This window comes from Punica granatum, chromosome 5 (genome assembly GCF_007655135.1).
Source record: "Punica granatum isolate Tunisia-2019 chromosome 5, ASM765513v2, whole genome shotgun sequence".
Classification (NCBI taxonomy): Eukaryota; Viridiplantae; Streptophyta; class Magnoliopsida; order Myrtales; family Lythraceae; genus Punica; species Punica granatum.
Genome location: NC_045131.1, coordinates 13,881,441 through 13,898,089, shown reverse-complemented (window position 1 = coordinate 13,898,089; position 16,649 = coordinate 13,881,441). Strand labels below are relative to the sequence as shown.

The 16,649-nt window shown below is 35.3% G+C and overlaps 1 protein-coding gene across 1 annotated transcript; it reads left to right on the top strand.

Moving 5' to 3' along the window:
* The first annotated feature begins 10,256 nt into the window (after positions 1-10,256).
* On the top strand, positions 10,257-14,908 carry LOC116208634 (homocysteine S-methyltransferase 2-like). Its single transcript, XM_031542167.1, has 7 exons — positions 10,257-10,619; positions 12,531-12,587; positions 12,666-12,892; positions 12,999-13,128; positions 13,426-13,629; positions 14,195-14,266; positions 14,619-14,908. The coding sequence occupies exons 1-7, from the start codon at positions 10,437-10,439 to the stop codon at positions 14,808-14,810; spliced, it is 1,065 nt and encodes a 354-aa protein (XP_031398027.1). The 5' UTR covers positions 10,257-10,436; the 3' UTR covers positions 14,811-14,908.
* Positions 14,909-16,649: the final 1,741 nt, after the last annotated feature.

Sequence of the window (16,649 nt, the reverse complement as noted above, 5' to 3'; positions counted from 1 at the left end):
AATAGGTTCTACTTATGTTTGCCCATTAAAAGTAAAAATCTCACAATCGTGAATTTTTTTTTCATTCACGATACGTAATCCCAAAATCTTATTTAAATGAAACGAGTGGTAGATCATTTGAATCGACCCATATTGATGGATTGATTATCTATTTTGAGATAACAATAAAAGTTGACAAGTACTTTTCTTTCTCCAAAACTCCTGAACATTTTCGCCTTTAGAATCTTCCACATATGACCACATAATTGGGTAACTATCCCGATCAAATTATCTAATCCCATAGAGTTCTATTCATTAGGAACCAAATAAACGTTTACATTCCTGTATATCTCACAGAAATAATCTAAAGAGTCTAGATTAATCTCAAAATTTATTAAATATTCAACTTATCAACTAAATTGAATTTCTAATTTGCCGATCAGCAGAAACTTCATCTATTAATAACATTTTTTCCCAAAATATTGTATCAGATTGAATGGTCGTTCGATCCTTTCACTTATCAAGTAACACTCTCATGTCTACCAAAAAAAAAAAAAGTCTCATGTATGTGGTCATAAAGAAGGAATAATATAATGTAACCCCACTAGGGGAAATAAAAGAAGTGTTCATAGATTGTCACAAATTCACAATATTTCTGCATGCTGATAGGACAAAGATGAGTATTACAGTGAAATAATCAATAATGTGTAGGATGCACGTTTGATATTCTTTCAGCATGCCGCGTCGGCAAAGACGAGGTTCGAAATTGTTACATATGTTCAGTCAGCGTGACGAATCTATGGCCTGTAAATGAGTCACCGCTCGTCAATTGATTGGAATGGCAATGATAGCATGTTGGGATTTAGAATGGCAATGATCGCGTGTGGAAGTTAATTAATTCAAGCTCAACCATTACTACGTCAAAGAGAGAGTCACAGATCCAAGATAATAAAAATTGACAAAAGATCACCTAAAAAAACTCAAAAAAAATACTAGTCTAAATAATAAAAAATTTAATTATTAATATTTTTCTTTCATTGTACTAGATCGATCAGCCTCCATCATAACTGAAAAAAATAATAAAAAATTGACAAAATGCAAATAACCTAAAATGAGACTAAGAATTGTGGAAATTAATATAAACTCAAATTTTTAAATCTCAATTGAGTCCATGAAAAGTGTCTTGATAGCTCTACGATACAACAACCATGTTTGATGAGTTATTTATTAATTTTTTTGGCGTGCACCTTAGTATCCGTGAGGTCCAATATGTTCCGACTAATCTTGCTCGGATCGGATTTGGCCAAATAAGGAATAAAACTCTATAAATAATGGATTTTCTCTATTCACATAGCTCTAACATGAGACTTTATTTAAGGGGGAAAAGTATCGAATCGCTTGAAATCAATTCAAGTTCGTCACTCTTTGGCTTTTACGCAGGTTGAGGGTCATATGGATGGAGATTGCACAAATTTGGTTGTTAGAATGTCCATACAAATTCTCCACAAAGGATTATATCGCCAGTGTTGGGTATTCTGATAAAGCTAATTAAGATAACATACGTGTATAGCACTCTGTCTCCCATTACCATCGCCTTGCTCATCATCCACTCTCGTTTGACCAATATTAATTGGTCTCACTTAATTCTTTTTCTTTGTCCACTTAGGTCGAAGAGTCTCGAATGATCCTATCTTACACGATTAATATAAGTGGTTGAGAACTCGCCCATGATTGTAAAAACAAAGTTGTTGTGTTGGATGGCATCCTGAGTCGGAGCAATCGCGCACCACTACAACAAAATAGTTTGTTAGCAATTGAATGATCAATTTCAATTACTAAAAAGTAGTTTTTAATAACTAAAATATTTTTCCAACTGTATATATATTTAGTTGTCAAATCCGTTAGCTACTTAACTGTAGCAATTGATACATAACCAAATTATCATAGTTGTTGTAGGTTTTACAAACTACATTTTACTATTTAACAACTAATAGTTTAGTTGTTAAAGAGTTTATTAGTAGCTAAATAAACTCTTCTAACAACTAAACTTTTCATTTTATCAAAGAGTAAAATGTAGTCAGTTAAGACCTATAACAACTATAATGACTTGGTTGCATATCAGTTGCTAAGTTCAGTAGTTAAAAGACTTGACAACTAAATATATATATGGTTAAAAAATATTTTAGTTGTTAAATATTACTGTTTAGCAACTAAAATTGTTTGCTTAGTTGCTAATAAATTACTTTTTTTTGTAGTGCGCGCACATGTTGATGCACCCGATCCCGTTAATTAGCGGTGGATTGCTGGGCCAGAAAATTAAAGAAAGTGCACTAACTCATCGCATTTTTAATTAACAGGAGATGACTCAAATATAGAAGAATTCATTTATCGGTCTCAAATTTGAATTATACTACGTATAGGAAGTACTTATTTTAACGGATACGTACATTACCACTCACAGACCTTCACATTTTATCATTACAATCGATGACCACATCATCGAAGATAATTATAGATTTCATTGGTTTGACGGTCCACATATTAATGAAGTTCAGGAAGAATGGACGATTATTTGACTGAATACTAGTTGAACTTTGCAAGGACGTGGTGTGAAGTGTGCATGAGCCACCATTGTAAATCTATAAAAGTCTCAAACAATACCGTCCTACAAACATGGCTACTCACCGATATCTAGTGGAATCATACCGGAAATGCTTTTCTTTCCCATCCGGAATGCAAGCTATATACATTCTGCTGTCCTGCCAACCAGATGCAACCTCGTGGCTAAAGGAGTTGGCGATTGATTGGAGTCTATATTTAGAATGAAGAAGGTCCTACGTCAGTTATTGAGTGAAATTAAGACAGAAACCATTCCAAGAGCTGGTCCAGCTTAAGCCGGTGATGATGCATCTTTATTTTTATGTGTGAGCTCGAACTTCGATCACGGTTTCAAAAAGTTCATGCTGATGCGACATTGTACCCTGGGTTCATATATAATTTTATGAGCGTTAGCTTGGATTGTAATAGAAAATAGAAAATTTTATTATTCTTGGTCTCCTAATTTGTATCAACTAGCCATTTCCTACTCCAAAGATACTACCGCCTATACTTGAATCACCCGATCTTTCATCGTGTATCCGCCAAGGAATTCATAGGAGTCCAATCAGAGTGAAACCTTGAATTATAACCATTTTCACGAAGGTAGATGAAACTTCAACAGCTACATCAAACGCCCTAAGAAATGTTCATTTTAGTTGGTTCTAGAGGAACAATGACTTTAACTTCAGCTGAAATACATATTCTTTTGCATATGAGTTTATTTATGTTATAATATATAGTCCATTTAACTAGGAATTTCTTATATTAACAAAGAGCATAATTAAGTACAAGGACAATCGAGCATAATAATAATCAAATTAATAAGGAAAATAATATTAAAAATAAAAGAAAATTTCTCTCAAGATTATTGGTAAAAGGCTGTGGTTAATATCTCAATAAGTTGAAGAAGATGGAATTTTTTTTTACGAAAACAATAAAATTGGAAAAAAAAAATAATTCGGAGGAGGCAAAGAAACCAACGTGTTTTCCGGTCTTTTGCATTTTTACATTTTGATGACAAAAGAAATGAGGGCTTGAATACAAAAAAAAAAAAAAAGAAGGGCAGCATAACCCATTTTTCTTTCTTTTGTATGATTTTTTTTTAAAAAATAGCTTAATAAAACAAGATACGTATATGGAAAAGTATCTTTTTTAATAAAATAAATTATTAAAAACTAAAGAAAGCTGCGAGAGTATGAAAACCTCTTGTATTCTTCCTCCCAACGCTCAAAAAACTGTAAGTTAATTTATGGTATTTCAATACATATATTACTTTCTTACTTCATTGATTAGACTTTAGGTGTTCTCAATAGATATATTGAAAATAATAGGCGTCAGTTTAGGGTTCATCACGGGGTAGAATATCTACAATTTGCTTTTCATGCTTTAGATGATTGATCTTGAGCGCTGAATCTTAGCCTCCAATGCAACCCAAGTTCATAATTAGTCACTGGACAGTCTTTAGAATTCACCCCCAAACGTGGACGATATCAGGCTACATTCATGGGACAGTGTCCTTTTCCTATGGATGGATTTCCTGGACACTGGACAGTGATTGTTTCATGTTTTCTTTTGTCTATTGTCTATTTGTTGAGATATGTTGTCCCATACGAAAAATCGAGAAAAAAATCACAAACTTATATAAGACTTGAGTAAAAAATCTATCAACTTAAATTTTTGGGCCCAAGTGAAAATTTGTATATGGTATCAGTGTCGGTTACGCTTTTGCGCACATGTGCGGGCTCACACAACGCTAGATTCGGTTTCGAGGTAGCCAAGAGTGCTTCTCATGTTAGTCAGGCCCGAGAGTGGCCTGGTCCAATTTTGATGTAGTTAAAGGTGCACTTCTAGTTAGACCCGAGTATGAAGCTCGATGCTAGTTTGGTGTTTGTCCCTCTCACCCGAGCACATAAGAGGATGTCCGGATTGTGATTAGTTGTTGAGAGTGAGTGTTTAAGGGCACAACGCATGTGCTGGACCACACGCTGTTCCGTGATGACGGATGTCGAGATATGTTATTCCACACAAAAAAATTGAGAAAGAAACCACAAGCGTATATGAGACTTGGGTCCATCAATCTATCAATTTAAGTTTTTGGAATGCAGATGGGTTCAAGTTCGTATAGGCCCAGTGAAAATTTGTACACTATCTCTATTTAATATTTAAGATAAGGTTAATTACTTAAAAAAGTAAGACTTTTGCACTTTTTCCTTGGTGATTAACCCTCAGATAAACTTGAGATCTGCACGATATGTCCATTCCAGACTTAAAAGAAATGGAGTCAATAACTAAATCAAAGAGTGTTGATATGTTGGTGAAAAGGAGATGGACGAAAGAAATGTGAGATAAGAAAGAGATTGATTAAAGACATTTTGACTCTATCCACCGCAAGATAAGAAAGAGATTGATTGAAGACAATTGGACTCTATCCTCCGCAAACTAATCTTTCGGCAGTTGAACATGCAGGGGCCGAGCAAGAAATTATGTTCGGGGAGGATATTAGGAATTATAACAAAATTTTGAGGGCCAAAGTAAAAAATATTAAACTATTTATGAGGGCATTTATTTTTTTAGGTGGAAAGTTTTTATGTTTGATAAATTTATACAAACATTTATTTGAAATTGCAAATCTTAAGGACAGGCAATTGTTCCCCGGAGCTTCATCACTAGCTCCGTTCCTGCTGGCAGGGGCAATGGCTATGGCTGCGGTTGATCATGGCTGGGGCGTCCCGACAAGGATTCTTCTTCTTTATCTTATTTCCTTTTTACGTTATGATTTTGTATAAAAACAGTGACATATAATTTTTTTACATTATATTATAATTATAAGAGAGGTTTATGATATCAATAAATAAGACAAAAAAAAGAATAGTAAAGGTCAATTTTGGCCTTCACGTTTAAACATTTTTTGTAGTATATATTAGCCCCAAACTTATTTTTGGACTAATTGTAGTCCCCAATCTTCCCTAGTTCGTCTAATTTTTGTCCTATTATTATTTTTTAATAATGAATGCTGAGGTAGTATTTTAATTAAATAAAAAAATAAATTTCAAAACATTAAAAATATACTTAAAAGTTATAAAAGTGGAAAAAAAACTCAAATTGAAATGGAAAAGGGAGGGCACTGGAAGGGGGCCTCTCTGACTGCCACCCTTACCCCTCTAAGGTTGCCGATGGCATGTACATTAGTCAATTACCTCAGCAAGGGAAGTTTGGATACAAATGAGACACCCGCCTCTCTTAATCGAGAGATCCCGATTTGGTCCAAGCTGGAACTGCCCATTAGGGGAAGAAGGGACTTCACAGGCGGCAACCCCTCCCCTCTGAGGACGTTGATGGCCTATATGCTCATTGACGTCCTCAAAGGGGGAGGAAGAGCCACCAACGAGGCCCCACTCCTTCCCTAATGATCTAGAGATCCCAACTCTGACCAAATTGGATCTCCTAATTAAGGGGCTTTTACTGGCTGCAAACCTCCCCTCTGAGGTCATCATAAAGCGCACACGTCGGCGACCTCAAAGCCAGGGATGCCCACTGACAAGGCACCCTCTATCCCCCTCCATTTTCCCTTTTGGTTTGCGATTTTTTAGCTTTTAAATATTTTTAATATTTAATCAATTAACTTTTATTTAAACTTTGAATTATCACTGAAAACACTGAATTATCACTAAACTTAATATCCTTGTTAAGAGTTAATAATAAGAGTCAATCCCACATCGGAAAATGGAAAAAAAAATCCTTGGTTTTATAAGAGATTACTATCACGATTCGACAACTTAAATTTTTATGTAGAAAATGGGCCAATCGTTTATAAATTCAATAAAAATTATACATGATATCAGAGGGGATTCCGTGTCCCTGTGGTCTCACATCACACCAAGTCCAAGTTCGAAACAGGCAAATTGCATCTCATGTTAGAAAGGCCCGAGTATGGAAGTGGAGCCCGGCTCAAAGTAGTTCAAGCAGAAGTCGAGAGTTAAAGATACGATCAGTCCCCCATGGGTGAAAAGAAATCCTTGAGTTGATAAGAGATTGAGTGACACAGGTCAAGTCCAATTTCGAAACAGGCAAATTGCATCTCATGTTAGAAAGGTCCGAGTATGGAAGTGGAAGCCTGGCTCGTAGTAGTTCAAGCAGAAGTCAAGAGTTAAAGATACGATCAGTCCCCCATGGGCGAAAAGAAATCCTTGAGTTAATAAGGGATTGAGTATCATAACCCGTCAGATTAAATTTTTGGATTGAAAATGGCTCCAATTGCTTATAGGAGATTGAGTATTAAGATTTTATTTTCTCATACGATATATTGATACAATTTTATCCCAATTTACACCACCTGATATTCGAAAGTCCAATGAGCCGCCCCTGACTAATTGATGTTCAAGATGAGTTGGATCGCTACGGAGTATATTCATAATATTTGGATTCGAAATCTTATTAATCACAATATTCGGATTCGAAACCTTATTCAATGGTAAGAGGTGCCGAACCATCCATGTTTGTTATTGATACAGACAACATTTTCCTGGGTGAGAAGCGGCTACTTTCCTCTGTTCGATCATATCAAAGAAAAATGTTCTTTAAATATTAATTAGTTTAATATTCCTCCATCTAGTCATTGAGAGGAAAAGAATCAGTTGAGGACTTTCAAAGACGACGTGAAGCATCGGAACATATCCGTTTTATGCAGAAGTTCCCCATGATACACCCTTTATGAGTACGCAGTCATCGTATGGGATCAATGAATTATTCAAGATAAAATTAAATAATAATTTTTATGCCTAGAGAAGGGATAGTACGTTTCGGCACGTTAATGCTTTCGTAATAAACAATATGTTGATGATTATGAGCTAATGCCGCGTATGATGTCGATCTTGTAGTTATTTCCCGAAAATGAAAATTCCCAGGTGGATTGTATGTAAATTAAACTTGTATTATATAAATATAGATATATTCCATGCGTGTATAACGTATTGACATTTAACAAGTAGATAAATTAATATTTTAGGTGACTAATAGATAATGAATTTCAATACATACGCAAAGGAGAACAACTTATATTGTGTATTGAAATCAAGAGCAATTATAGCAAATATTCGAGAAGTTAAAGACTCCGTTTGTTGTAATTTGATTAATACTTTTTCACGTCACGTGATGAATTACGTAGAATTTCTCAACGTAAAGAAGATAGACCATATGTGCCGGGAATTGCTTATATATATATATATATATATATATATAGAAGAGAGACCATATATGTCGGGAATAATAACAAATATTTAGTTTTTGAAGCTTAGCCAATAATTACGCAAATGTTAGCTACGCGTCTGCTGAAAAACCAGACTGATGCATACTCCATACAATTCCTCAATCCTCATCTTGATTGGTGATTAAAAAATACACGTCAGATCATTATATTAGATTAATTCGTTTGCATTTATCACTTAATTGTTACTCAATAACAGATTATTAATCAGTACAAATACACCTTTTTCGATTACAAATATCTTATACTAATTAAAATCTAATAAAAGTGTACGACTAGCCGTCTGTACAAATATCTTATACTAATTAAGCTTACATATATAAATATATATGTATAGTATACAGAGCGTAATAAAATGATTGACTTTGCCATGTAAAAAACGTGACTCGGCTTATGAACTACATCTATACTATTAGTATAGATTTTTTGTGTCACATTTTATTTTTTAAAATACTCATGATACATTTTTTCTAATTAATTATAATTATTATATTTAAAAATTTTAATAATTTCATCAAATAACTTTCAAGTACACTTATTCACTTTCCTCTCTATCGCTAACTCTCTATTTTTAGTAATCTTGGGGCCAACAGCCCGATCATAGTCTATTTTTCTCGCCCAGCTCCCCTCTTATTTTCCTTTTTTTTTCCTAATAATTTCTCTCTCTTTTGTTTTTTTTTTTTTTTTGCGCTTAGCGCAGTTGAATTTGTCTAGTGTTGATATATGGGAAAGAGCTGAAAGCAACTTCGTACGCTCTACCTCTACACCCACATGCCACATCCAACTCTAGCCAATAATTACCTCGACAAACTGTTTTCTTTTCTTTGTTCTTTTTAATGATAGTTTTCGATGACTTCTAGCCTATATAGAGATAATTACAAGAGAAAAATTAGTTAATTATAAAACTACGAGAAGTTTCAGTAATGAAAATAATTTCAAAAGCGCTTAATTTTAATTATGATCGTACCAAACCCGGTCTTCTCCTCGTATCCCTTTGCCGAGGGAGGGAGTATATCGACATCTGAAATAAGCCACTTGATCCCTTTTTTATTTTTATTTATCCTTTTTCTTTGGTTGGGATATTATCTTATATGTCGTATATATATATATATATATATATTTTTTTTTTAATACTTGTCATTGTCTGTGTCGCATGTAGTTGTATCACTTGCCATGTCTAGTAGACGGACACATGGAGCAGCACGAGACACGTGAGTGAGGAACAAAAAGAGAGACGAATGAACTGATGAAAAGATAACAAATATAAAATGAAATAGAATCCACCATTAGTTTCATGTATTGGAGAACGAGATATTTCAGGAAGTTGCAACCGCATTAATATTAATTATGTTTGCTTATTAATTAAATTACTTTTTAATATGTTAAATTTTATTTAATTATCAATGTAAAATGTAAAATTTAATATTAATAATCATTTTTAAATGAAAAGATACTTATTTTTGTAATAATTAAACAAATTATTTTTAAATTAATATTAATTATTTGGATTTATTGCATCATATACCATAACGTTGACGGATATTCTTAAATCTATCCCATAGTCATTTTTTTGCCACATGTATTACAATGTTACTATTTTTGTTTCGCCAACTATCTTCTGGGACTAAATGGTGACATCAAATTAGCAACGTTGGGATACTTAAGGCAAAAAATCGACGTTGGAATAGATATAATAATATCTGTAAACGTTAGGTTTTACGGTGCAATATACCATAATTATTTTAATATATGAAATTTTAATTTAATAAAAAATATTTAAATAAGTATTTTATTTAACTACATAAATAATAATTTTTGAGTAGAAATACTTTTATATTTAATTAATTTTTATTTATTCTAAAAAATATTTATAATTATCTAATTTTTGCAAATTCCTATTTTAAATATGTAATAACGTCAGCCAACGGTGGTGGGGCAATCCACGAAAACTCTTCCTTTAAGAGATTACCACTCCACTGGTAATCCACATCCGCACCCATCCTCTACGCAACCGCGAATTGTCGCTTGAATGCCAATGTAGATTACAAAAGCAACGCGGATTCCAGTGAGACCATGCAACCGAACTAGGTAACGTGTGGACGCAAGTAATTTAAATGTCAGATTACCAGTAATTCGGAATAGATTACCTCACTCCAAGTTACTTTCCCATAAGCAAACAACTCCAAATTACTTTCCCATACGCAAACGACAATGAGACAACTTAAGATGATGCAGAATAGTGACGTACCTCATCACATCCTGATAATCAAGAAGTTTAAATTTTATATTTTGTGGAAGGTATTTATATATTTTATTAATTATTATTATAATTTATATTTCATTATATTACGTGATTAGCTCGACGAGGGGCATGAGTATAATTTCAGGGCCCCCTTTCCCCCTATAAATTTGGAAGCCGATGTCCAGGTTGGTTCGTTCATCTTCTCTTCTTCAACTACACCTGTTCTCCGACAAAGCGATACATCAGAGATAGAGCCAGAGCAAGAGCATTGTCACTCTTAAAAGCCCCTTCTCCCTCTTTCTCTCCGGCATATCCGTTCAAGCCTTGAAGGGCAAACACCCCGGGCCTCAACCGATGGGACTCGGCACCTTAGACACTGCCTCGCCGTCCTTCATGGCTGATTTCCTGAAGCAATGCGGCGGCTGCGCCGTCATCGACGGAGGCTTCGCCACCGAGCTCGAGCGCCACGGTGCTAACCTCAACGATCCCCTCTGGAGCGCCAAATGCATCGTCACCTCTCCCCAGCTCGTCCGAAGGGTATTCTTCTCTCCCCCACATCCTTCCCTGCTGTTCTTTGTTTTTTTTTTTTTAATTATTCTTTTAAAAAAAATTGGGTCGTGTTTCAAATTAATACTCTCTGGTCGTTTAGCTGTTGCTTCACTTTATACTAATCACTGGGCACTGTGTGCTGGTGTTCCGGCTTGCCCTGTCGTCACTGAACCCACAGCTCCAATTATTCTGCTAGATTAAATGATCTTGTGCGGAGGTTTCTTTTAATTGCATCCTGTTAACTTTAGCTTAGTCTTGCCCTTCTGCCATAGAATTTCATCGTGTTCGACGATCAGTGGTTGGAATTCAGTGGCGTCGGAAAAGGGTCGAAAGTCGTTCCTCCGAGAGTGAGCGGTTGAGCTCGAAAAATCGATCTTTTCTCGTGGCTTTTATGTCATTCCATCTATAGCTGTCCTTATCGCTGGATACTGTGTTATGAAGAAGGTCCGATGCTGGAGTTGACAGCATTTTTGGGTAGTTGGCATTTTGCAAGAACCAGCCAAAGACTGAAAGCGACAACACAAGACCCAACAAAACATAGATAATAGCAAACATAACAAAAAAGACAAAAATATTAATAATATACTCTGCTTCTTCTTGCATGCCAGATGTTGCAGTGTGTTTTGTATGCAACATTCCCGGGTGTAGCTTAATATGATTGTATTGAATATTAGAGCAGAGGAAAGGTTTCCACTTTGATGTCAATAAGCCAATTGATCATATCGTTTATAGGAGAACTAAACTTGTGACGGGAGGCCCATCATCTCAAAGTTCTGGCTTAGTAGAGAAGTGTATGAACGGTTTGATTGGTGTAGGGCCATAGTTTAGCTCCCTACAGTATGCAGTTGGCCTTAGCTTTTTCCTCTTTTTTTTTGGTCTTCTCCTTGAGATCTCATGGACGCTTATCTCTTCCTACTTTCATGCGTTCTTTTGAGGGGCAGATATGTATTGATGTATAATACTATGGTGGAGGGGAGAGATGGTTAATAGGCTCTGTGGAATCATGTGGTCTTATGCTCTATGTCCGCACTCAGTGTTTATTCAATTATATGATATATATGTAACACTTAATGGGAAACTCTTCCCCAGAGTGACGTGGGATGACGAGTGTCTGTTGAACTTATCCTCTTGTTTATGGATTCTTTTGGAACTTCATTGGTACCTGTCCTTTTTCATGCAAAGAAATATTATTTATACAAAATCTGATGCACTTATTTACTTTTATAAGCGGTTGAAGAATCTTATATATTATTCTTCAGGTTGTTGTCCCTTTCCTGCCACAATATCAGTGTGACAATTGAATAATCCTAAAGATAACATTTATGAAAGACAGAGTAAAAATTTCAAATTGCCTCGTGTAGTTGGAAGTAGGATCCGTGATCCCTACAAAAGTTTATGGAGCTGCTGGCTTTATTCAGTCTTGACTTTCATTGGGAATATAGAATATCGAGAATCAGAATAAATTCCTATGCTTTGTAATGTATGGTCAGTTAACTGCAAAGTGGATATGTTTTATTTATGGATTATTAATATTTATGAGAACTTGTAACATTCTGGTGAAGCAGATTACGTGTTATATCTGATGAAGTACACCTTATTTGTTGAGAATGTTTCTGATGAAGCAGATTAAACGGTTTTGGAATTGAAGTTTATCTTTGGAGAAAATAATATACCTGTGTTTTGTTCTTTTCCTTTCACTTATTTTGGATGTTGAAAGAACTGATGGGAGTGCCCATCCAGAATTACATGTATGAAAAACATGCAACGGTAGGCAAATTTTTTTATGAAATGTGAATTATATGTAAGGCTTTAAGGTGCACATAGAATTGCTAGAATTTTCATGAACTCGGTCACAGATGTACCATAATATTGAATCATTGGTTTGCTCAAACATTGCAGGTACACTTGGATTACCTCGATGCAGGAGCTAATATAATAATAACTGCATCATATCAGGTAAGATTGTCTGTCTCTACCTGTAATATGATCTGCAAAAACATAACAGCTGACAGTGTTGTTTTGTTTATGAGACAGGCCACAATTCAGGGATTTGAGGCCAAGGGCCTGTCTAGAGAAGAATCTGAAGCTTTGCTTCGGAAAAGTGTTGAGATTGCACTGGAGGCCAAGGAGATTTATAGGGAGAAATGTATCAAAGATTCCATGGATTTCGCTGAAAACGAGAGATTATCTAGATGTCCTATCTTAGTTGCTGCGTCCATTGGAAGTTATGGAGCTTATTTGGCGGATGGTTCCGAATATAGGTACCCCAAGCCTACAAGGTCACATAGTGAAGTTTATTCGATTATGAAATGCTGAGCTAATGTGATGGTTTTCTGTTCTTTGTACTCTCCTTGATTCTGACAACAGTGGGAACTATGGGGATGCCGTTTCTTTGGAAACATTGAAGGAATTTCATCGGAGAAGGCTGCAGATTCTGGCTGATGCTGGACCTGATCTACTTGCATTTGAAACTATTCCAAATAAGTTAGAAGCTCAGGTATAACTGAACCTGTCATTTAGCTTGTGAACTATTGGCTTATGGTTGCACTATGTGGGATTTATTAAAATGGTAGCAGAATCAACTTATGTTTTTGATATGACCTTCTGTTTAGATGTACAATATAGTGGTTTAATTACCGAAATTGAGATTATGAGCAGCATTTAGAATAAATGAACCATTACTATGCTGCTAAAAGAAAGTATCAGCTTATTTTCTTTGCGGACATCCTGTTGCCTATTTTTTATAATTTAGGGACATCATTCTGATTCTTTATTCTATGGTGTCGAATTACAGGCTTATGCTGAGCTTCTTGAGGAAGAAAATATAAAGGTCCCGGCATGGTTCTCATTCAATTCCAAGGATGGAATCAACGTGGTTAGTGGCGACCCAATATCTGAATGTGCATTGGTTGCGGAATCATACAGGCAAGTTGTAGCTGTGGGTATAAACTGTACCCCTCCTCGTTACATTCATGGACTGATCTCTTCAATTCGAAAGGTATGGTCCTCAAAACTTGCCCTATGAAAACCCATCTCTTAATGATAAGAAAAGTTTCACGGTAGGGCTTTATGCAGAAAACTAATGAAATAGAGCGTATGTTCAAAAACAGAATATAATTTACTATTTCAGTAGGACTTTTCTATTTAACAGATCAATTGCTTATTATGCATTTTGGAGAGAAGCTTAGAGGATCCAGTTGGCCTCGTTAATTTATGAAAACTAAACTGACCTGTGCCCTTCACTAAAATAAGAGCAACTTTTGGAAATAATTCTTTAGCAGATAACTGGTACTTCTGGTCTTTCAAAAAAAAAAATTGTTCATACGAGAAAAGATGGAATGAGAAAACCACCTTCTTTGCTGCCTTTGGCCTTCATTTTATTGAAGTTGTTGATACCCATCTGCCCGCTTTTGCACTGAGTCAGATATTTCTAGAATGACTGATAGCTGATGTTACACATTTGCAGAAGATGAAGCCGCATATGCAATTTGTGTGTCTATTGTTACCAACTGCCTCTTTTACAGTAATACCTCCTTATAAATTTCCCCTTATAAATCTTTCAGGTTACGTCCAAACCGGTGCTCATATACCCAAACAGTGGTGAGACCTATGACCCTGAGCGGAAAGAGTGGGTGGTAAGTTTATCGGCTTAAGTTGAAATTCTTTACGTGCTTTTGCTTCGCACTCATCTCTAATCCGAAATCAGGCTATCCTCTTTTGGGCATTAATCAATCTTACCTATGACCAATCTATGGTCAGAAAGATTATGCCTGAAAAACTCAGTTCAATAATGGGGGACTGAAGACGGTTTGCCCAACTTAATATTCCAGTTTTTCTCGGTCTAACCTAGCCTTTAACATAGCCTTTCATTGCACTCTCCAATTGTGTCAAAGGGCATTTCACGGTCTATTACTGACTGGTGCTAAATGCAATGTGATTGGAACTAAAAGAGGTTGACTGACTTATCGTTTCTTCTTGTGGCTGCAGCCCACGACTGGGACGGCGGACGAGGATTTCATCTCGTATGTGGGGAAGTGGCGGGAGGCAGGGGCGTCGCTCTTTGGAGGTTGTTGCCGGACTACGCCAAACACCATAAGGGCAATATCAAGGGCTCTCTCCCAAAAATCATCAGCTCCGACTGCTACTCTCAGCTCCAAGACTGCTGTAACCAACATGTAGTAGTAACGAGTGATCTGTTGTATCGCAGTGTTTGCGGCTCTATTATCCTCGTTCTCTGATCTTTCGATAAATGAAATTTTGCTTCAAGTGCATGCCAACTCTGTTCTTCTCCCATCCTCTTTCATCAGCTTCTACAGGAACTTCTATGTCAGGACTCATAAGAAAAACAAAGAAAAGGATACTAACATTAAAAGAAATAATTATATAATCTCTAATATTTAAGTTTAATTTAATTTTTTACTTGGATTGAGCAAAATGGTGGCAATGATAAAGGAGGTTATTGGGGAGGATAGGGATTTTGTTTGGAGTTCCTCAATTTTAAAGTATTAATTTGTGATCCCCTCCCCTCCGTTTCTGTCATTTCAAACAAATGGTAAAAATTACCAAATTGTTTGTATAAATTAGACTACTCTCATGAGAATTTTCCGTTTGATCAATGAGAACGTTCTATATACTATATACGTCTTTTGAAGAACTACTTGCTAGGGTTGTATAAGCGATGCTATATGAAGAAGGAGAAAAAGGAGTGGAAAAAATTGTGTAAGTATTATCATATTTCACTTCTCTATTATTAAGATATGAGTCACATGATAGAACAAATTGTGCATGCTTTACTTTCGTTGTTATTGAAGAGCGTTTTTAAATTTTAATTGACAAATCAAATTAAAAGATAAAAATGTAAATATCCGTACAACGGGCGTGTTAAATGGTTAAGTTTATGTACAATATATAATTGTTGAAGCGATCACTGGAAACATTACATGACCTATTTGCCCAAATCAGTACTTTCACTCACCTGCTCTTCGGCCTGTGAATTTAAACATTAATTCGACTACTAACAGTTATAACATAATTTGTTTTAGCAAATTTATAAAAATCACTACCTGGTACCTATATGTATATATATATATATATATAAGCTGAGATAACTCTTCTGAAGGTGCAAAGTAGGACGGAACCTTTCTCAATTGCGTGACATTTTTATTGATCACTAATAAAACTAAGACAAATGAGAGAAAATTATGGTGCCATGACATAGAAGCGCGTAAGTCCAGAAATCAACTATGTAACTCAAGAGTCTAATATCAAAAAATAATTTTAAGACATTTGTCTTCAATTAACAATCACTTGGTATACTCGAAAGTTAAAAAGATTTTTTGTTTTTTTTCGGGTAAATTGCACTGGTGGTCCAAAAAGTTTTACAAATGTTTCAATACGGTACAAAAAGTTTTTTTTACTACTTGATGGTACAAAATATTTCAAAGTTGTTTCAGTATAGTACAAACCGTTATCTCGCCATTGACGCCGTCAAGCCAATGCTAATGGTGCAAAACCGGTTTTTGTGAAACGTTACATGATGGTGCAAAATGTTTTGAAGTTGTAGTGTAATAGTACAAAATGTTTTACGTAAGTTACACGATGGTGCAAAATTTACAGATCTTGTAAAGGACGGCTTAACGGCGTCAATGGCGAGATGACGGTTTGTACTATACTGAAACAATTTTGAAACATTTTGTACCATCAAGTAGCAAAAAAATCTTTTTGTACCATATTAAAATATTTACAATTTATCCTTTTTTTTGTCTGAAAAAGTATTAAACACGTCGTACCGACCATTATCTTTTCATCTTTTATTTCCTTTCTCTAAAACCAAGTTTAACGGAAATGCTATAGAAGATGAAGAGGAGAATGCAGTTATGAACAACATTTGTCGAGATCTTGTACGAGCTTTGATCGCTCTGCTCGAATGATAAAAAATTGATGATCACTTTACTAGTGGTGACAACCAACTACTTTTACCCGTCGACAATGGTAATATCAGTGAGGTCGCCGAAACCA

Excerpts from the sequence above, each read along its gene's own strand:
- LOC116208634 (XM_031542167.1), top strand. The coding sequence starts at position 10,437 with ATGGGACTCGGCACCTTAGACACTGCCTCGCCGTCCTTCATGGCTGAT. Across the intron at positions 10,620-12,530 it reads CTCCCCAGCTCGTCCGAAGG|GTACACTTGGATTACCTCGA; the intron begins GTATTCTTCTCT and ends CAAACATTGCAG. Across the intron at positions 13,129-13,425 it reads CAAATAAGTTAGAAGCTCAG|GCTTATGCTGAGCTTCTTGA; the intron begins GTATAACTGAAC and ends GTCGAATTACAG.